The following is an 18,711-nucleotide window of genomic DNA, read 5'->3' as shown; positions in this document are numbered from 1 at the left end:
TCCCAGACCTGTCCCCAGATCTGCTCCCTGAGCATCACTCTGGCTTAACACTGCCATCCTGTTAGGAGAAAGAGTCTGCACAGCCCAGGGAAGGTGCTATCTGTAGTCCTAGCTGCACAGTGCAGTACAGGTGGCCACATTAAAATGGGATCGAATAAAAGGAGGAAGTGGGTGATGAATAGAGATTTCTAAAGGTAGGGGCTAAGTATGTGGCCCTCTGTTAAACAGAGTTTTCCTAATGCTTCAGCATAAAAGAAGGAATGCTTTTAAAATGAGGGAAAAGGGCCTGGGACATGTAGCTCAGTGGTGGAGAATGTGCTTGGTATGTAGGAGGCCCAGGGTCTCTTGATTTGATTGTTGTCACAAGGATTTAGACAGATTATAGACAAGTGATTTCATATTTGTTGATTGCCTACCCCATGCCAGTCCTGTGCAAAGTGCTTCCTGTGATGCAATGTTTCATCCTCATTCTGGCACCAGGAAGCAGTGCCAGTACCTGACTGCCAGGCCTGGACCCTCGAGCCCTGGGCTCCTGTCTGGTGTCCACACCTCTGTTGGAAGCCATCCCCTGTGGAGGTCACATGATCTGGACTGATCTGTCCGTTACATACAGTCAGGAGAGCTAGTGGAACTAAATATCAAAGCTTCAATAATTGATGTGTTGAAAATGACAGTTGTTGGTTTTTTTCCTCTCCTTATAGAAAATTTTCTCCCTATGGAAAAATGGAATTTTCAGTATCTTTTTATGGAAATGTTGGAAAGGAGCAATCCCTCTCTTTCTTAGATGCAAAATTTATCTTGACACTTCATACATGTTTAAAGTATTTTTAATGCTTTTTTTTTTGGTCCTGTTCTGGAGATCAAACCTGGGTCTTTATGCTAAGGTGTTTTTGATGTCACAAAGTTGTGAGGAGAAGATTCTTCATCATGGTTGCCTGGGTGGCACCATGGTAGGGAAAGTGAGGAGCACCAGGTGACTATGGTGTCAGCAGTAGAACCTAAATGGAATGATAACCCAAAGCCATAAAACAGAAGGGCCAAGCAGTGTGCCTTTTGTGATAGGCAGGGTTACAGAGCGATGTTGCCGGCCTAAGGGAAACTGGAGAGTGCTCAGGACTGCAGTTGACAGAGTTCTCCCTTCAAGAAATGAGTACTGAGCACCTTCTATGTGTCAGTCACTGTGCTGGGCACCAGAGATGCAAGAGGAGTTAAGACAGCTCAGACTCCTCCTGGGAGGCAGCCCTGCTTCGCTGTCTTTCCCCAGCCTGCCCCTCCATGCACTGTGTTCACACACTGCACATTGCACCTTTGCGGTCTACAGCTAGAGTGGCCTCCTGCAACAGCCATGGGCTCTGCTTTATTTTTGATCATCAACACCTAGCCCAGTGCACAGCACATTGTAAACACTTAGTGAACCATGGTTGGATGTTGAATGGGTGCAGCTGGAACCAGAGTCCAGCTGGGGGTGACCGCTGTTAAGGTGAGCCTCATTAAAGAGCAGATGCCATAGCAACCATGGAGGGTACCTCGGGTGAGCAGAACAGAGAGAAGCAGGCTTTAGACATGGCTCTTGAACTGGGAGCTCAGAGCTTGTAGACTGGCAACACAGTGGATACAGCATCTGCAGGATCACAGCAGGGTGACCTTGAGACCCCCAAAAAGTCCTGGGAGACAGATAGGGAAGTCTTCTTTCCTCGAAGGCTCACAGTCCTGGTGTTCAGAAGCTACTGATGAAGCTGTAGGCCCAACTGGGCATCAGAGACAAGTATGAAACAGCCTTTAAAAGTCTGTAGGGCACCAGGTGAGGTGATGCACACCTGTAATCCTAGCATACAAGAGGCTGAGGCCAGAGGATTACTGTGAGTTCAATGACAGCCTGGATTATATAGAGAGTTTAAGATCAGCCTGAAGAACATAGCAAGACCCTGCCTCAAAAAACCAAAGAAGTCTATAGGGGACAGATATGCAGACTTATATGGATGGATTAAAATGACAGTAGCTTATTTTCTTTCTATATAAAAGCAGAACTTTCAGTGTCATGTGATAGGAAGAGTGGGAAAAACCCGCCCTTTTTATTAGGTGCAAATTTTATCTGACACTGCATGTATGCTTAAAGTGTTTTTTGCTGAGTGTGTTAATACACACCTGTGACCCCAACTATGAGCCACACACTGGCCACACCATCCCATTCTGCCTCACTCAGTCCTAGCTTTCCAGGTGCCACTGTGTGTCCTTTTACCTCTCTGCTTTGGCCACCAGTCCCTCTCCTGGCTTGGCCTCCTCCATCCAAGTCCCACATGCTGCCAAAGTCCTAGCCTCCTGCTCTTCTCTCTTTCCATCCTTGCCTTAGGTAACTGTCACAGGTTAAGTTGTGCTCCCCCAAAAGATGTGCTGAAGTGCTAATCCTGAGACATCACAATGTGACCTCATACTGGAAATGAGGCTGTTGTCGGTGCACTTAGTTGAAATGAGGCCATCCTGGAGTAGGAGGGCCCTGCTCCAATGTGACTGGGGCTGGCCCTGGCCACTCTACCTCACCTGGGGCTTCCTATCTGCACCTTCTTTCCTGCAATTGCACCTCCTCCACAGCAGCTACTTGCTCCAAGCCTTTGGAGCCTCCCTACCACACTGAATGTGTAGCCTGGGACTTGTACCATCAGGACCCTGGCCAGCTCTCCACCATCACTTCAAACTGCTCTTTCAGCTCAACAGGCCCTGGTCCCAGTGGTTTCCTTCTGACTTCTGGGGTACCCAAAGTGCCTTCTGGACCTGTTGTCTTCATGTGACATTGCTGCTTCTGCTCAGATGCACTCCCTGTGGCTCTCAAATGGCAGCATCCTTCTAATCCTTCACATCTCAGCTTAATTGTCACTGCCACAGATGGGCGGGCCTCCCCTGACACCAGTTAGTCTCCATCTACAGTGCCATAAATGTCACTTTACAGCACTTTCCCAATAACCTGCTCACTGTCTGTCTCCCCCTACCAAGTCCATGAGGGCAGCATAGTGCTTGGCATTTAGTAGCCACTTAATCAACACATATTTGTTCACCGAGTAAGCCTTGATTAGATATAAGAAAGTGCTAAAATATGTGACTCAGTCTGGTAGTTCCAAGGCAGCACAGACAACAAAACCAAGGCCTGGGCAGCGGGGTGGGATGCAGAGGAGCAGGTGCAGAGGCCTGGAGGGCTGTGTGTCCCAGCCCTTAGGCTCCTGCACAGGTACCTACTCATGGTTGGTTCACAGAATTCCAGCAAAAGAAAGTAGAAGCAGTGGGGCTGGAAGTGGCACAAGGTCACATCGGGTCAGGGCTTGGGACTGCAGAGATTCAGGGGAAGCCTTTTATTTGGTGGCCACAGTCACTACACCCTCCGGAGCCTATCTTCTAGCTCTACCCTGAAGCCGTCATACTGCTCAGCTATCTGTGCTCCTAGCTAAGCACCCCTCCACCCAGGCTTTTGCTGTAGCCCTTCTATGCTCTTGCCATTGGTTTAGCCCTTTCTCAGCCACTTTGATCCCTTTGCTGTCCCTTAAGGATGTACGCTTTTTCCCTGCATGGATGAGACATTTCTGATGCAGCCTCTTTCCTCCCTCCCTCCTTCTTTCCATTCTTTTTTTTTTCTTCCTTCCGTTCTTTACTCAAACATGCTGCCCACTTCCTCTGTGCTAGCTGCACCACATGACAAAGATGCAAACATGAGGGACATGCTCACACCAGATTGCTCTGATGAATATTAACTGAACACCTACTGGTCCCATGGAACTAGCTTAAGAATTTCATTACTATTTTGGGACATCAAAAATACTTTTTTTCTTTTTGATTTTTTGAGACAGAATCTCAATATGTAGTTCAGGCTGCCCATATTTGAGGAGATTGAGAGGACAGTGCGTGGTGAAGAGGAATAATCCCTTGGGCTGCCCACCAGAGGGGCAGCCGGAGGCAGCAGAGATGGAGGGATGGATGGGATTTTGGTTTTTGTTTTTATTTGTTCTTATATTCTGCTTTGTTTTCTAAAATGGGAGCTGCTGGAGTGTACTGTGTGCTTGTGTTAACTACTTTCTTCAGGTCTGTATGTATTGTGCACATTTTGTGTTTAATTGTAGTTGTTCCATGCTTTAGTGTCATTTCCCAGCTTTGGAGGCCCTTTGTTAACAGGATTGTTCTTCTGTTTCTTTTGCATTTGAGTATTTGCCCTTGTGGTCAGAGCAAGAAAAATACTCTGCTGTGCCTACATCCCACGGCAGCATGAATTTTATTTTACTGGTGCACTAAGAGCAGCTTTTGTGTGCAGTGTCAGTTGTTGAAACCTGTATCTGATGTTTCTTGCTGAAGAACATCACCAAAGTGCTCATGTGATAGTCTCAGTTGTTGGGTTTTTCTGTGCACAGCATCAGGGAACAGAAACTAGAAAGCGAGGTGTCCATAGGTTAGAAGCCGCCTGCTTGGCATTTGTGAGATTTGATTGGTTATCTGGATAGAAAGGCAGGTCCCAAGGAACTACAGCTGCCTGTTCCTAAGGCTGTCCTGGAAGCTCCAGTGTTACACGTCCCAACTTCAGAGCTACAGCGAAGCTTGCAGAAGCAGCCAGGCCAAGCACTCCTCTCACTCAGAGAGCAGGCTGACTCCACACTCTCTACCAGGGGAAGGTGGAAGGAAAGCAGATCCTGACACCATCGTATCCTTTGTAATGTCCTTGTCTCACATCCTTCCTTTTCTAGGGAATGTGGTTTTTTAAGTACACTGAGTCCATTCCTAGAGACCACTAGAGGCAATCTGGTGCTAATGTCATTGCTTACATGCTAAGATGAAGGAATCTGGGAGCCCTGGGATGAGAGCCACAGGGGCCCAGGTGACCCAGGCAGGTGGTGGGATGGAGGCCACAGGACCCAGAGGGTGCAGCAGGAACACCAGAGGCAAAAGCAGCTGCCATGGCTCACATGCACCTTCACTGAGGGAGATAAAGGCCCCAGAGAGGGTGTGGCCCAGGAGAGCTCTAACAGCTGTCCCCAGCAGAGAGGCAGGGATGACAGGGGCCCCTGTAAAGAGCACTGAGTTGCCTTGCTCCCCATCCCCAGCAGTGACTCCCTTCTTTATTAGGCAGCTTCCCATCACTGTAGTAAAATACCTGAAATCATAAACTGCTGACCAGAAAGGGTTATTTTGCCTGATAGTTCTGGAAGTTCTGGTCCCTGATCCATTTGCCCCATTATTTTGGCCCCATGGTAAGCACATAATGGTGGGAATGAAAGGTCATACAAAACCACTTCCATCATAAGACAGGGAGCAAAAAAGAAAGAGACAGGGGCTGGGGTCCCACAGTCATCTGCAAGGGCATGACACCAATGACACAGGACCACCCCGCCTCCCAGAAGATCCACTGCATCCTGACAGCATCCCCTGGGGACCAGGCCTTTACTGAGTGTGCCTTTGGGGACTTTCAACATCCAAACCACGTCACTGCCCCCAAAGCCCAGGTGGCCACTGTGGCCCCCCCAGAAGCACTGTGATTAGCTCCATTGTACATCTGAAAAATCAAAACTTTGGAACAAGATGTTTGGGGATTTTGTTTTTGTTTTTTTTAATACTCTTTATAGAGAAGAGATTGGCATTGAGAGCAGACAAAGTAGGGAGGTAGAGGCTGCTTTTGAGCAGAGAGAATTCATCTAGAAGATCCAGGCCATTCCGGCACCCTGCCAGCCAGGTGTAGGGTGACCCAGGTGAAGGATCCCACTGTTTCAAAAAAGAAAGTGTTCATATCCCAAACTTTGAACCTGGTTTTCTCCAAAATGTACTCACATTTAGTCATATAAGTGCTCAGAAAAGGGGATGGGCTCTGTGGTCTCCAGTGTTGTTACCAACTACATGTGCAGTTTTCTCTTTGAGTTTAGAAGGTTTTCTTTGGAATCTCCAGCATGTCACCTTGTCTGTCAAATGAACATTAGTCCTGCGATCAGGATTGGATTGTTTGTAGACTTTGTAATGGAATTCTGGTTGATTCCCAGAGGTTTTATTCATGAACAGGGTTCTCATTATAACATTAGAGGGCCTTTATAAAGATTAACTTTTTTGAAGCTAATGAAAATGGTGTTTCCTTGGGAGAGTGTGATATAAATTCTTAAGAAAAGGATCATTGGCATAAATGAATATTGAATTTGATCCCATTATTTTGGTTGGGGACAGCTTGTTTTACATATTTCTGAAAGTAGAATATTTGTGTTTCAGAATCCCTTTGTAAAAACCAGGTATTCTCAAAAGATTTCCAGATCTTCCGCTGCAAAATCTACTCTCCAGTATCCCTAATGTGGCTGTCAGCTCATCTAGCTGGAGGGTGATGCTGATAAAGTCAGTAGATGTGGTTCTCTGTAGGTCTGGTCCACAGCCACCCACCTGCCTTGCATCCCACCACCAGCTAACCACACCCTCCTCTCGTGGAAGGCCAAGCCAAAGGGTGGAAGTCATCCCCTCAGAGCACAGGCCTTTACCACATGGGCTTCTGGGGCACATGGGACATCCAGCCTACAGCACTGTGAGGCAGAGACATAATGGTACCCAAGTTGGAAAGACAGAACTCGCACAAAAGCAATTGCCTGCATTGTCACACTGCTAATGGTTCCTTCCGCTCTTCCTCTCCAGGGCCCCTGAGATCATCCTGGGTTTACCATTCTGTGAGGCGATTGATATGTGGTCCCTGGGCTGTGTCATTGCAGAGCTGTTCCTGGGCTGGCCGTTATATCCAGGAGCTTCAGAGTATGATCAGGTGGGTCCAGATGATGCACGGATTTGCAGCAAGACCTTGTTCTCTCTGGAAAATATCCTGGATTAGCATTTCATTTAGAACCCTGCCTATGCATTCAATTATGGCCTGTCATTGTTCCCTCAACCTTGCTTCCCTGAACTTTGCATTGCTCTATCTTCTTCCTTTTTCTTTTTACTTCCTTCTTTCCCCACAAAAGTGTTGTTTCCTTTTTTCTCAAAGCCACTAGAGCCATGAGAATGCCATATGTACAGTGACAGGAAAAGCCCTGACCTCCTTCTTGTCTTCTCTTCTTGCAGATCCGGTATATTTCACAAACACAGGGTTTGCCAGCTGAATATTTATTAAGCGCAGGGACAAAGACAACCAGATTTTTCAACCGTGACACAGACTCGCCATATCCTTTGTGGAGACTGAAGGTAGGCGGGCACCCTCCCTTCCTCCCTCCCTCTCCAGCAGCCCAGCACTCAGGGAAGAGGGGCACAGTCCCATTACTGGGAGTAACTTCAGCGGCTGATCCTGGGTCTCAATTTGACTAGGTCAACAAAAAAAGGGGTGTGGGGTTCAGTTAATGTGTGGCTAAATTTGAATGTTCAAAAGCACCTTTGTTCTTAGCCCACAGCTACCTGAGAAGCTCAAGTCCTAGGTTAAAACTGCCATAGTCCCTGTGTTGAAATCCCTGTGTTGAACCTGGATGGCTGATCTGTGCAGGGAAGGAAATGAACACACCTCGCCTTTGAGAAGCTCACAGTCCAGGGAGCAGACAGGACCCTGGCCCACCCTACCAAGTGCCCTCTTCCCAGGAGGAAAGGACATGGGTGCCAGTGGGTGGCGCATTCGCCATCACCTGTGGCTGGGGGCCAGGGAGGAGCATTGGTGCTGGCACCTTGGCTCTCCCAGGATAGAAGTGAGCCTTGCCCCTGTCTGACCTCCCCTCACCAGTGAAGGACACTGACAACCTGACCTTGGCATCACCCTGTCAGCTGCCAAACACCAGGTCTCCCATCAGCAGCCTAAGATGCCTGCTGAGCTCCCAAACCTCTTTTCTCAGTCTGTTAATGACTGCTGGCCACTTACTTGTCTTTAAACTTAAAGATATTAAACTCTGGCTGAGGTTTCTGTCCACACAACACCCACCCACCCTCTTGCAAAAGAAGAAACAGATGAATGAAAACATACTTAAGATTTCCATTATTTCTCTTTCTTAGAAAAATACATTAATTACTAAGCGCAGATCAAAGTGAAATCAAACCATGTTTCCCTTAAGGTAAAACCACCTGAGGGCATATGGTGGAGAGCAGTGCATTCCTCCACTTGGGGCCTGGGATGCTGCGGTGCCAAGGCAGTTTCCAGGCCTGGAGAACCAGTGTCCTTGAGTGGAGAAGGGGAGACCAGGCAGAGGCAAGGCTCACATCTTTGCTTTCCAAAGTGCCTTGTGCCATGTGTCCAGCTGTTCTCAGGAGTAAAGCTCCTCAGGTATGCTGTCCTTGAGTGATATTTTGAGGATTAATTACCGCTGATCCATGGACAAATCTAGAAACCCACTGCAATTGGAAATAGCAGTTTCACAGCCAGCAGGGACAATGGATGTCTCTGCCAGCCCAGGTGGAGGGGCAGTGTAAAACATAGGCACCACAGCCAGATAGATGCCACTTGTCAGCCAGGTAACCTTGACAAGTTTCCTAAGCTCTCTGTTTTCCCACCTAGAAAATGGATATAGCAGTCATCCTCCTTAGCATGATCATGAGGCATTAACAAGTTAGTGTGCTTCGAAACAGCATCATGCATATATATATATATATATGTATATATATATATATAACTATGTTTAGAAGGGCTCATTAAATAAAACTTTGAAACTCCTGCTTTTTTCCATAATGGACTCTTACCCTACATTTACGAAAGGCTTCAGGGTTATCAGGGACGTGACATATCTTACTCATCTTAAAACCTTCTGTGATTCCGAGCAGGGCACGAATGTAGGTGCTCATGGGAAGGGAGCAGGATGAGTTAGTGTAGATGAATAAAGAGGAGAATCAGTGTGATGTTCACTTTAAAAAGAATCAAAGTCTATAAGGTGGCAAAGAACCTCCATGAGCAACAGGGGCTCTCAGATTGGAGTCGGTGCCCTGGAGCTAAGTCACATTATCAATCAGCTTTTGCCTCTCTTGGCAGACACCAGATGACCATGAAGCAGAGACGGGGATTAAGTCAAAAGAAGCAAGAAAGTACATTTTCAACTGTTTAGATGATATGGCCCAGGTAAGCACCATGGGTGAGTGTACAGTGTAAGTTCTTCCAAACCCAAGTGCAGCAAGATTGTGCAAGCATGATGGCCAGGAGCAGGTAGAGATCTCATTACCCAACTGCGACCATCAGCATGGACCTTGCACACTTATGTGCTAGGCTCAGTAAGAATGAATTGTGAGGCATCTTAAAAACCTTACCCCAGCTCCTTAAAAATAGTTTCATTTTATTAGTTCCTGTTTGTAAAGTCGTACTGGCCAGTTTTGCTGATGTTTTCATGGGAGGAATTCTACCCCATTAGTATATTTGAGTTTAATGCTGTATTCATTTCCTAGGAATATATCAGGGTACAGCAAACTGAATGGCTTGAAACGGTAGAATTATGTTCTGGATGTTGAAAGTATACAACAAAGGCATCTCCAGGCCCTAGGAAGACTGTCCTGTCTCTGGCCCTGGCTTGTGACCCCTGGTTGTCCTCAGCATTCCTCCTGTATATGGCCTTGGTCCCTGTGTCATCTCTGTCTCAGTGTCCAGATCTCTTTTCTTAAAAAGGCACTAAGGGGGCCGGGGATTTAGCTCAGTGGTTTCGCCACCTGCTGTGCAAACGCAAGGACCTGAGTTCGATCCCCAGTACCAAAAAATAAAATAAAAAGACACTAACTACTGGATGTGGGGCCCACCCTAATCCCGTATGACCTCAATTTATTTTATCTACAAAGACCCAATTTCCAAGTAGGTCATATTCTCAGCTACCAGGAATCAGGACTTGAACATATCTTTAGGGGGAGGGGCACATTTCAACCCACTACATTCACTCTTTCTTAGCCTCTAGAGGGAACACAGACTCACCTTTGTGCCCCAGAGAAAATTCTAGAGCTTCAGCTACTTTTAGTGTAAAGAGTAGTCTAAAATCAGGGCAACCCAAGTGTGTTTTTCTTTAAAGCGATGAGAAATAAAGCTATAGCCTAATAAACACTTAGCACACCTCTTACTGTAGATGAGTGTAACCAAAAATCCTAATTCTGACTAAAGCACACTTGTCAGTTGATTAGTAGCTTAGATTGTCTGAGAAAACTGAAATTGCTTTCCAAGGCATGTCTTGGAATAAATAGCACCACAAAAAAAGCCTTTTAAAGGCCATCCTCCTATAGCCTTGCTCTTAAAAATCTTGTGTTCAGATGCCCTGCTTGCCTTGGCCAGAGGTGACTGCAGTGAACACGGGGATTGCAGTAATTCTGGCCTCACTCAGGGAACCAGGAGCAGGGTGACCGAGTGTGGGTAGAGGAGGAGAGCACTCAGGCCCCTCCGTTTCCCTCAGAGACAACACAAACCTTCTATGCATCTTTTTTCTGCCTCATTGTGATTTTTTTTTTAATTGTGGTAAAACACAAATCCCATAAAATTTTCCATCCTCACCTTTTTAACATGTACAGTAGAATTAAGTACATGCTTATTGTTATGCAGCCAGTCTCCAGAACTCCTTTCATCTTGTGGTTGTTTTTAAAGAAGTGTGAAGAGAGGTGCGTGTCAGCTTGACTGATGAAGGCAGGAGCCGTTTATAGCCTGTGCCAACCACAGCAGCCCTCTCCCCTGCCCCTTCCTGGTGCCTAGCCTCCTCTGTGCACCCTGTGGGCTCCAGCAGCATGTGGGTGGTGCCCTCCAAAGGGACAGAACACAGCCTTCCAGGGAGGTGAGGGGACTTCAGAGATCCTCAGCCCTGCTCAGGAGATGCAGGGCTGAGGATAAGGGAGCTGGGAAAGGCAAGGTATGCTGGGGCCCTTGTCACCTGTCCCTGCTTGCTTCCAGGTGAACATGACGACAGATTTGGAAGGGAGTGACATGCTGGTGGAGAAGGCAGACCGGCGAGAGTTCATCGACCTGTTGAAGAAGATGCTGACCATAGATGCTGATAAGAGAATCACTCCGATCGAAACCCTGAATCACCCTTTTGTCACCATGACACACTTGCTTGATTTTCCACACAGTACACAGTAGGTGTCCTGCTCAATCTTTCATGCCAGCGAACAGACTTTTTCTTTAAAGGCCTAGATAGTAAATGTATTAGGCTTTTTGGCTACCTGGTTTCTATTGTAGATACCCAGCTCTTAGAGCCGAAAGCAACCAGAGAGGCGATACATAAATGAATACCTGAAGCTGCATTCCAGTAACACATTTATAAAAACACATGGGGGCTGGGTTGGGGTCCTGGACTGCAATTTGCTATATACCAAAAAGGAGGGGAAGGGGAGCACGGGAGAGCATGAGGCTAGATGGACCAGACTCTGGTTTCTGTGCATGAAGAGGGGTGCCCCATGCCAGGGATTTAGCTCAGTGGTTCTGCCGCCTGCCTCGCACGCACAAGGACCCAAGTTCGATCCCTGGTACCAAAAAAAAAAAGAGGGGTGCCCCAAACACCAATGTCTTAGAGCAAAACTAGTTTCAGCACCAAAGGTTACTCTCAGAACACCCTGAGGTGGACCCAGTCTACTTCCTAGTTGGGTTTGATCATTTACTCAGTATGCTGTGTGATGTGCCAGAAACAAGCAGAAGGGCCCCTGCCCACTGACCTGATCTGTAGGAGAGCACAGGTATAACACATGGGGTACTCTGAGAGCAAATAACAAGCAGCCTCACTTGGTGAGCCAGGAAGACCCTGAGGAACTGATCCCTGAAGGGTGAAGAAGAGGATGGATATGAGTGGGCAGGGTCTGGGTGGACCTGTGTCTTGGGCAGGACCACACACCAGACCTGAGGGACATGGGCGAGAGTCCCAAGGCCACAGGAATAAGTCAAGGGCAAGCCCTGCATGGTGAGGATATGGGTCTATATCCAAAGAGCAATGGGAGATCATTAAAGGACTGGTAAGCAGGAGAAGGGCTGGCTAGCTGTGTGTTGAGCACAGATCTACCTGCTGCTGCTGCACAAGTAGTCCACAAAGGTGTTCATCAGACCTCTTGGAGGTAACTTAGTGACAGCTGTTTTGGTGCAGTGACAAAAGCAGAAACCCATTTAGCAGGTTGAAAGATCAAGTGAGAGGCACTGAAATAGAAAGCAATCTTTCAAGAAGTGAGGCTATGAAAGAGAAATAGAAGGCTGACTAGGGGAGAGACTAAGGAAATTTTTTTGAGGAACAAGGAGACTTAATTTCAGATACTGATGGGAAGAATCTATTAGCAAATGGGAGACTGAAGGAAAAGGATGCTCATGGCCGATTTCCTAAGATAGTGGGAGGGGCTGGATTAGAACACAGGTGGGCAGATAGGCAAATGTCACCAAAGATTGGCAGACCAAGAAATGAAGGTATCAGCTGGTAAGCTGGTTTAGTGGGCAAAAGTTGGAATTCCTTTCAGACAGCTTCTGTCTCTCCAAAGTAGGCAACAAGATTCTGTCGAGAAGGTGGCTCGTGGTTTAAGAAGGTAGAATATTTAGATAGCTGGGACAGAAGGTGACAGAGAAGACTGACCAGAGAAATTTGGTTGGGCTATTGAGTGCTGAGGTTGAACATGAAGAATTGATATTGTAACTGACCTCCTCAGGTGAAGGCAGAGAGAAAACAGACGGCTGGCCGCTGCCTGCCTTGTAATCGCAAGGTCCCAAGTTCGATCCCCAGTACCAAAAAAAAAAAAGTTGGGCTGGGGATTTAGCTCAGTGGTTCTGGTGCCTGCCTCGCAAGCTCAAGGTCCCGAGTTCGATCCCTGGTACCAAAATATATATAGAGAGAGAGAGACAGCTTGGTTTGTCTAGGTAGAATTTTGCCAGGCTGTTAAGAGAAAAAGACAAACAAATTAGGAAGTCAATTTTGCTGGCATTAGAGTGGGTGTAATCCAAAATGGCAGCCAGCGCCACAGAGAAAGGAAGTGAAGATGGGAGGGGTCCAAGTGAACTAAGTGCCTGGGTCAACTCCTGAGGTAGTTAGTGTAGGAACAGTTAAATGAGCCAGGTGGGTGGGAAATGTGGCTGAGCTTCTGGTTGTGGGAAGTGGAGTAGTTTGATGTCTGGGCAGTCCAGGGAACAGGTAGTGGGACTGAGGGCAAGGTCACTAGGAAGAGAGGTCAATGAGGAGCCAGCATGTTTAATGAGTCATCAGCACAGCCGCTGAAGTCTTCCTGGGTGGGCAGGGAATGGCTTAGAGAGGAAGACAGCCAGTGGCAAAGGCCTCAGTGAGTGAGAGGAGAAGTTTTTGGTGGGTAGAGATATCACTTCCACCCTCCACCTGAGGTACTGGGATATGAAAGAATGAAGAACCACATCCTTTGTGTGTGCTCAAGAGATCAACAGATTCTCTTAGATCTAGAGGCAAAGGAATACTGTGAGAAGAGCCTGGAGATCAGAGAGGTCTACAGACCACCGCTGGCCTTGCCATGGCCAGAATCAGATTGGGCCGAGTCTCCAGGCTGTACCCAAGCTTACCCAGCCTTGGAGAAGGGAATGGTAGCATCAGCCACTGGGTGTTTCCTCTGTTTCAGTTCTGTTCCTTCACAGTCGATGAAGCAAGTCAAATCACACTGCACAAGCGGGGCAGTGCCTCCTTAATTCAGAGCCACGTTTGAAACAACCAGGTTCCGATAGAGAGGCAGTCTGGAATGGACCCTTCCAAACCTGTTACGAAATCCATCCTGTTGCTAGTGTGCCACGAGCCAGTGAAGGCGCCACTGACAATTTAGAATTCAGAAAATAGGCTAAGAAGGAAAGGTGGGCCTCTAAGCAACCAGCCGCACTTACCTAAGACTCAGTCCCAGAACTTGGTGGGAAGATGATGGGCCTCCAGGCCACCCTCCTGCAGACTCGACCCTTGGAGCTGAGCCCCAACTGCTCAGGTGAAAGAGACCCACTCTTCATACCAGGATTCTAGCGCATGAATTAAGAATCAATCTCCTGGCGGGTGTGGTGGTACACATCTGTGATCCCAGCACTTGGGAGGCTGAGGCATGAGGATCACCAGGAGTTAGAGGCCAGCCTGCGCTACATAGTGAGACCCTGTCTCAAAAAATTAAAAAATTTAAAAAACAATCTAATTATAAAATGAAAGTGCTTGCCTCAGCCTGATAATCAAAGCTCAAACCATTTTAGCAGAAAGTTCTGACTCTGAAAGCTTTGCATTGAACTGTCACAAAACCGTTGACTGCTAATACACAGTGCATTGTTTTATGCCTGCACCCTCCACATGAAAGCACTTACAGTGGACTCAGTACTCAGTAGAAGCTTCAGACATATTGGCATTGGCAGCATTGTTAGCAAAACACTTCGCTGCTGTTATCACAAGTGTGTCCTCTCTTCTCTCTGGGGTCCGTAAATGTTTATTTAGCATGTATTATGTGACCAGTGCAAGAAGTCATTAATTTAGAAGTAGGATTCCCTAAATTCTAATTTTTTTGATACTTTGGAACACACTTTCCATGGAAAGAATGTTCAGGTATAACCTACAAATATCTGCTTAACCCACAATATAATGTACATAGTAGACATTTATAATCTTAATAGTATGAAAATATTACTTATAGTCAGTTACATTCTTTCTAATTAAAATACACTTATAAAATTGAAGATTACACGGGATTTTTAGCTTGAATATTAGCATTTGAGGAACAGTGACTTTACTGAAAACACAGAAGTGAATGAGGACCAATGTTTAGACTCTGAAGAACACTTTATTACGGAGCTCAGAAACTGGGTTAAGGGTGAGACGGGGTCGCACTATGTAGTTCAGGCTGGTCTTGAACTCATGGCGACCCTCCTGCCTCAGCCTCCCAAGTGCTAGGAGTATAGGCGTGTGCCACCATGCCCAGCTTCTGCACCACTTTTATAATTAATTAGGGTTTTGTTTTGAGTGGAAGAAGAAAAAGGAGAGAATTTTACTTCATGTAACTGAGCAAGAATTAGGAAAAAAAACAAGGATGAAGGGGCAGCATATATGTGCATGTGTGAAGATTGCTAATACAGTAATTACCTCAGAGCGTCCTATACTTCAGCCTTCCCCACAAAATAGGAATAATCATTCTATCTCCATTTTGTAGAGTTGTAGGGCTGAGTGAGATATTGCAAAAACCGTAAATATTAGCTCTGTTCTTAGTTATTGGTGTCATCCGTGTTTTCACTGCATGCCCAGCTCCAGGGAGGAGCAAGAGTAGCCACGGTGCTGCTGCTGAGGGGAGTTCCTTGGCCATCCCCTAAGTGGTGCTGGTGTCCCCGGGTAGCTGCAGAGTGCACACAGCTGTCTTTGGGGAAGGCCGAGGAAGACTGTCTATGCTGCTGTTTAGTGTCCCAGACAAGAGCTTGTCTGTATGTTTATGGGCCAGAAACCATACTGAGAGTTAAGATTGTGCAGCAGTGAGGCTACAGGGACACCGGCGGTGGATAGTGGGGATTGTAGTGAGAACAGTCTGGTGGCTTCACCCACAGAACCTTTGTCCACCACTGTGGGGACAATGGGAATTCATCTACAGAACACTGATGGTCACAAATGTACAGATTTTATGTGAGAAACCCAGGATATTTACACATAAAGCTAAGTCTCAATGGCTGTCATGTTTACTGGATTAATCATGTTCTCCTCTTTTTCCCACCTTACCCTCTGTGTCTCTCTCTGCCTCTTCCTTTTGCATAAACAGTGTCAAATCATGTTTTCAAAACATGGAGATATGCAAGCGGCGAGTGAATATGTACGACACGGTGAACCAGAGCAAAACCCCTTTCATCACACATGTGGCCCCCAGCACATCTACCAACCTGACCATGACCTTTAATAACCAGCTGACCACTGTCCACAACCAGGTGAGTAGAGAGCAGATGGGCAGGCAGTGGGGCTGATGGTGTGGGCAGCAGGACTTGGATTCCCCACCAAGCCCAGTCAGGAGGCAAAGTCCCTCGCTAAGGAAGCACTTGGTTCTGTGGTTATGTCCTTTGATCGACTCAGGTGCTCTTTGTATGACGCCCCACTCAGAGTCCCAGAAAGGACTCACAAAGGGCCTTCTTTCTGCAACAGTGCCACTTCCTGCTCTCCTCTGCTTGATGTGGCACTGGGAAGAGGAGATGCCATGATACTTTTGTGACTGACATCTACCCAGTATGGAATCCCAGAACTGAAAAGAACTCATGCAACTCCCCTCATCCCCACCACCCTGGGTCCATGTAATCTCTTTCCAGGACAAATAAAACCTGTCCTTTCTCCGACTAGCTCATCAGGCCATTGGCAGGAACCTAGCAGCTAGAACTAAAGGGACCAGAAAACTAAGGGTTTTTTTCCCCTGCAGGTTTTCAACCTTTTGCAGAAAATTAGAATCCACTGACTCAATATAATGCTTAAAATATGGGAAAATATTTATTGAATGATAATCTCTAAGCTCTAGCTCCGACTACTCCCCTTAACATCTATCCAGTAGACTCACCAGAGAATCTTTTCCCAAGTGGCCACTAATCTATAATTCTTTATGTCTTGAGGAAGCTGGGTCAGTGATATATAGCCCCTTCTATCTCTAGGAAGCTGACTTCCCGTACTTTCTAAAACTATTACCTAGATAGAAGCATAATGAATGAGGAATCCTCTGTTGGGTATTCTTAGTATAGTCCATGGATCAGCCACTTCCCTAACATGTTTGTGGTATTCTATTATTTGTACGTAGCTTGCTTTCTTCCTTTCTTTTTTTTTTTTTTTTTTTTTGAGACAAGGTCTCACTATGTAGTCTAGGCTGGCCTTGAGCTCATGGCAACCTTCCCAAGCCTCCCAAGTGCTGAGATTACAGGCACCCCTTACCACACCTGGCCACACCAAGTATTCTAAGAAGAATTTTAACTTGTGTTTATAGGCCAAGCTCAGACCTCTTTTTTTTTTTTTTTTTTTTGGTACCGGGGATTGAACTTGACCTTGTGCTTGCGAGGCAGGCATTGGAACCACTGAGCTAAATCCCCAGCCCTCAGACCTCTTCTTTATGGGTGTCAAACCATTTAAGCATCTATTACAACTATGATTCTCCTTGCAAGAATTACTCATCCCTTTTTTTTTGGTACTGGGGATCGAACTCGGGACCTTCCACTTTCAACGTAGGTGGCTGCACCACTGAGCTAAATCCCCGGCCCACATCCCATTTTTTTTTTAAAGGCCATGTTGCCAGTAAACTTAACTTTTTCTTATTATCTCCATTTGTTAATGACAGAGCTCTTAGTTATCCCTCTGATCCTCCTGAACAGGTGACAAACTGGTTACCTTTCCCAGCACCACAGAGGATACAGAGAGCTAGAAAACTCGAACCTTCTCATGTGCTTCTTCAGCCAAGCCTTAGATTAGAAACTGGAGGGAACTTGCCTGCATGCTAATAGTCACACTGTGGACAGGGCCCAGGTCAGGACACACCTTCATTCGTCCTTGAATCTACAAGAGCTGGAGGATTCAGCCTCTCAATGAGCTTGTGGTCTCCATGGTGAGAAGGGCCATAAGCAAACCCAGATAAATACCAGCACAGACTGGGTGCATGAATGGGGGGCAGGGGTGAAGACTGCTTCAGGCTGGAGAGCCCCTCAGTGGGAGGAGCCTGCAGGCAGACTTCAGCAGGAGCAAGCCCAGAGGCTACACTGTACTGTGTGAGATCCAGACAGAGTGACTTGCCATTGATGGGGTGGGGAGGGGCACTGTGCAGCACAGGGATGCAGGCTGAGGGCCTCAACCACAGGGCTTGCATAGAACTCTGTGGGCCAAAGGATCTGTATGAAATACAATACCTGTGCTCACAATAGGCTTTGAAAACAATGAACAGACTAATCCACCCTGTGCCAAGAGCCTGGAGAGTAGAGAAAAATAAGTTGAGAAGGGAAGGAGAACAAGGAGATCCAGGCCAAGGTGCGCAGCCCACACTCACTCACAGTCCTGGGAGGGAGGGGGTTGAGCAGGCCTGACAGAGCACTTCTGGAAAGAATGTCTGGCCACTGTGCCCAAGAAGAGCCGGAAGAGAAGAAGCAGAGGCTGGGGTATCACTATTCAGGGCCTTATGGGACCCCAGCCCCAGGAAGTAACAACTGAAAAGAACTGGGGCACCTGGAGCATCAGGAGCAGACTGACCAGAGAGAGGGACAGCTCAACATGAGCTGGGGGACCTACAGGACATTGATGCCCAGGCCCTAAGTAGAGAGACCCTCAGGGACTGGAGCTGGGCTCCAGCATGTAGTATCTGAGCAGACGGGGGTGTGTTGGGAGCCCTCCAGGAGAGAGGGCAGCCTGGGGAGACATCAGTGACAAAACACAGGCTCTGGTTCCCACCTGTGTGCACCCATGCCCGACTGTCATGCCTGGACACACATTTTTAAATACGTAGCTTCAATCCTAATCCACATGCCACAATATAGTGATTATTTTCAAAGAAACTGCTTTCCTCAAAAATTCAGCACAAAATCCTGTTTATAAAAAGCATATGTAAAATGAGACTTGGACCTTGCTATCAAACCTGACACATACATATACTCTACTCAGTGTTGTCTCGGTGTGTGTGTCCAGGATGGCCACATGGATTTTCCCCTCTGCATTCCTTAGTCTTTGTAACTTCTGGAGGCAAAACCTCTGATAGACAACGTGCAGCTTAAAGCTATTGCCAGCCTACCCCCATCTTGCTGAAGGATCAGCGTGAGGAAAGCTAAGAAGGGAAAAACTGGAGAATTCCCAGTTTAGATTGTGTTTTCCTTCTGGAGCCTTGCTTCATGTTGAAGTTCAACTTCAAATGATGTCT

General features: G+C 47.0%; 1 protein-coding gene across 5 annotated transcripts in view; it reads left to right on the top strand.

Moving 5' to 3' along the window:
• Hipk2 (homeodomain interacting protein kinase 2) overlaps window positions 1-18,711 on the top strand; it is a 192,632-nt gene that overhangs the window by 127,660 nt on the left and 46,261 nt on the right. For all 5 annotated transcript variants that reach the window (XM_013074489.3, XM_004851271.4, XM_004851270.4 and 2 more), the window contains exons 3-7: window positions 6,634-6,757; window positions 7,054-7,173; window positions 8,930-9,016; window positions 10,808-10,992; window positions 15,610-15,772. In XM_013074489.3, coding sequence (XP_012929943.1) covers window positions 6,634-6,757; window positions 7,054-7,173; window positions 8,930-9,016; window positions 10,808-10,992; window positions 15,610-15,772 — 679 coding nt within the window. The remainder of the gene's footprint in view (window positions 1-6,633; window positions 6,758-7,053; window positions 7,174-8,929; window positions 9,017-10,807; window positions 10,993-15,609; window positions 15,773-18,711) is intronic.

This window comes from Heterocephalus glaber, unplaced genomic scaffold (assembly GCF_053883595.1).
Source record: "Heterocephalus glaber isolate CG9 unplaced genomic scaffold, H.glaber_assembly_v1.0 deba00000621, whole genome shotgun sequence".
In the NCBI taxonomy this organism is placed as follows: Eukaryota; Metazoa; Chordata; class Mammalia; order Rodentia; family Bathyergidae; genus Heterocephalus; species Heterocephalus glaber.
Note: the sequence above shows the minus strand (reverse complement) of the source record. Positions and strands in the feature narration are given on the sequence as shown.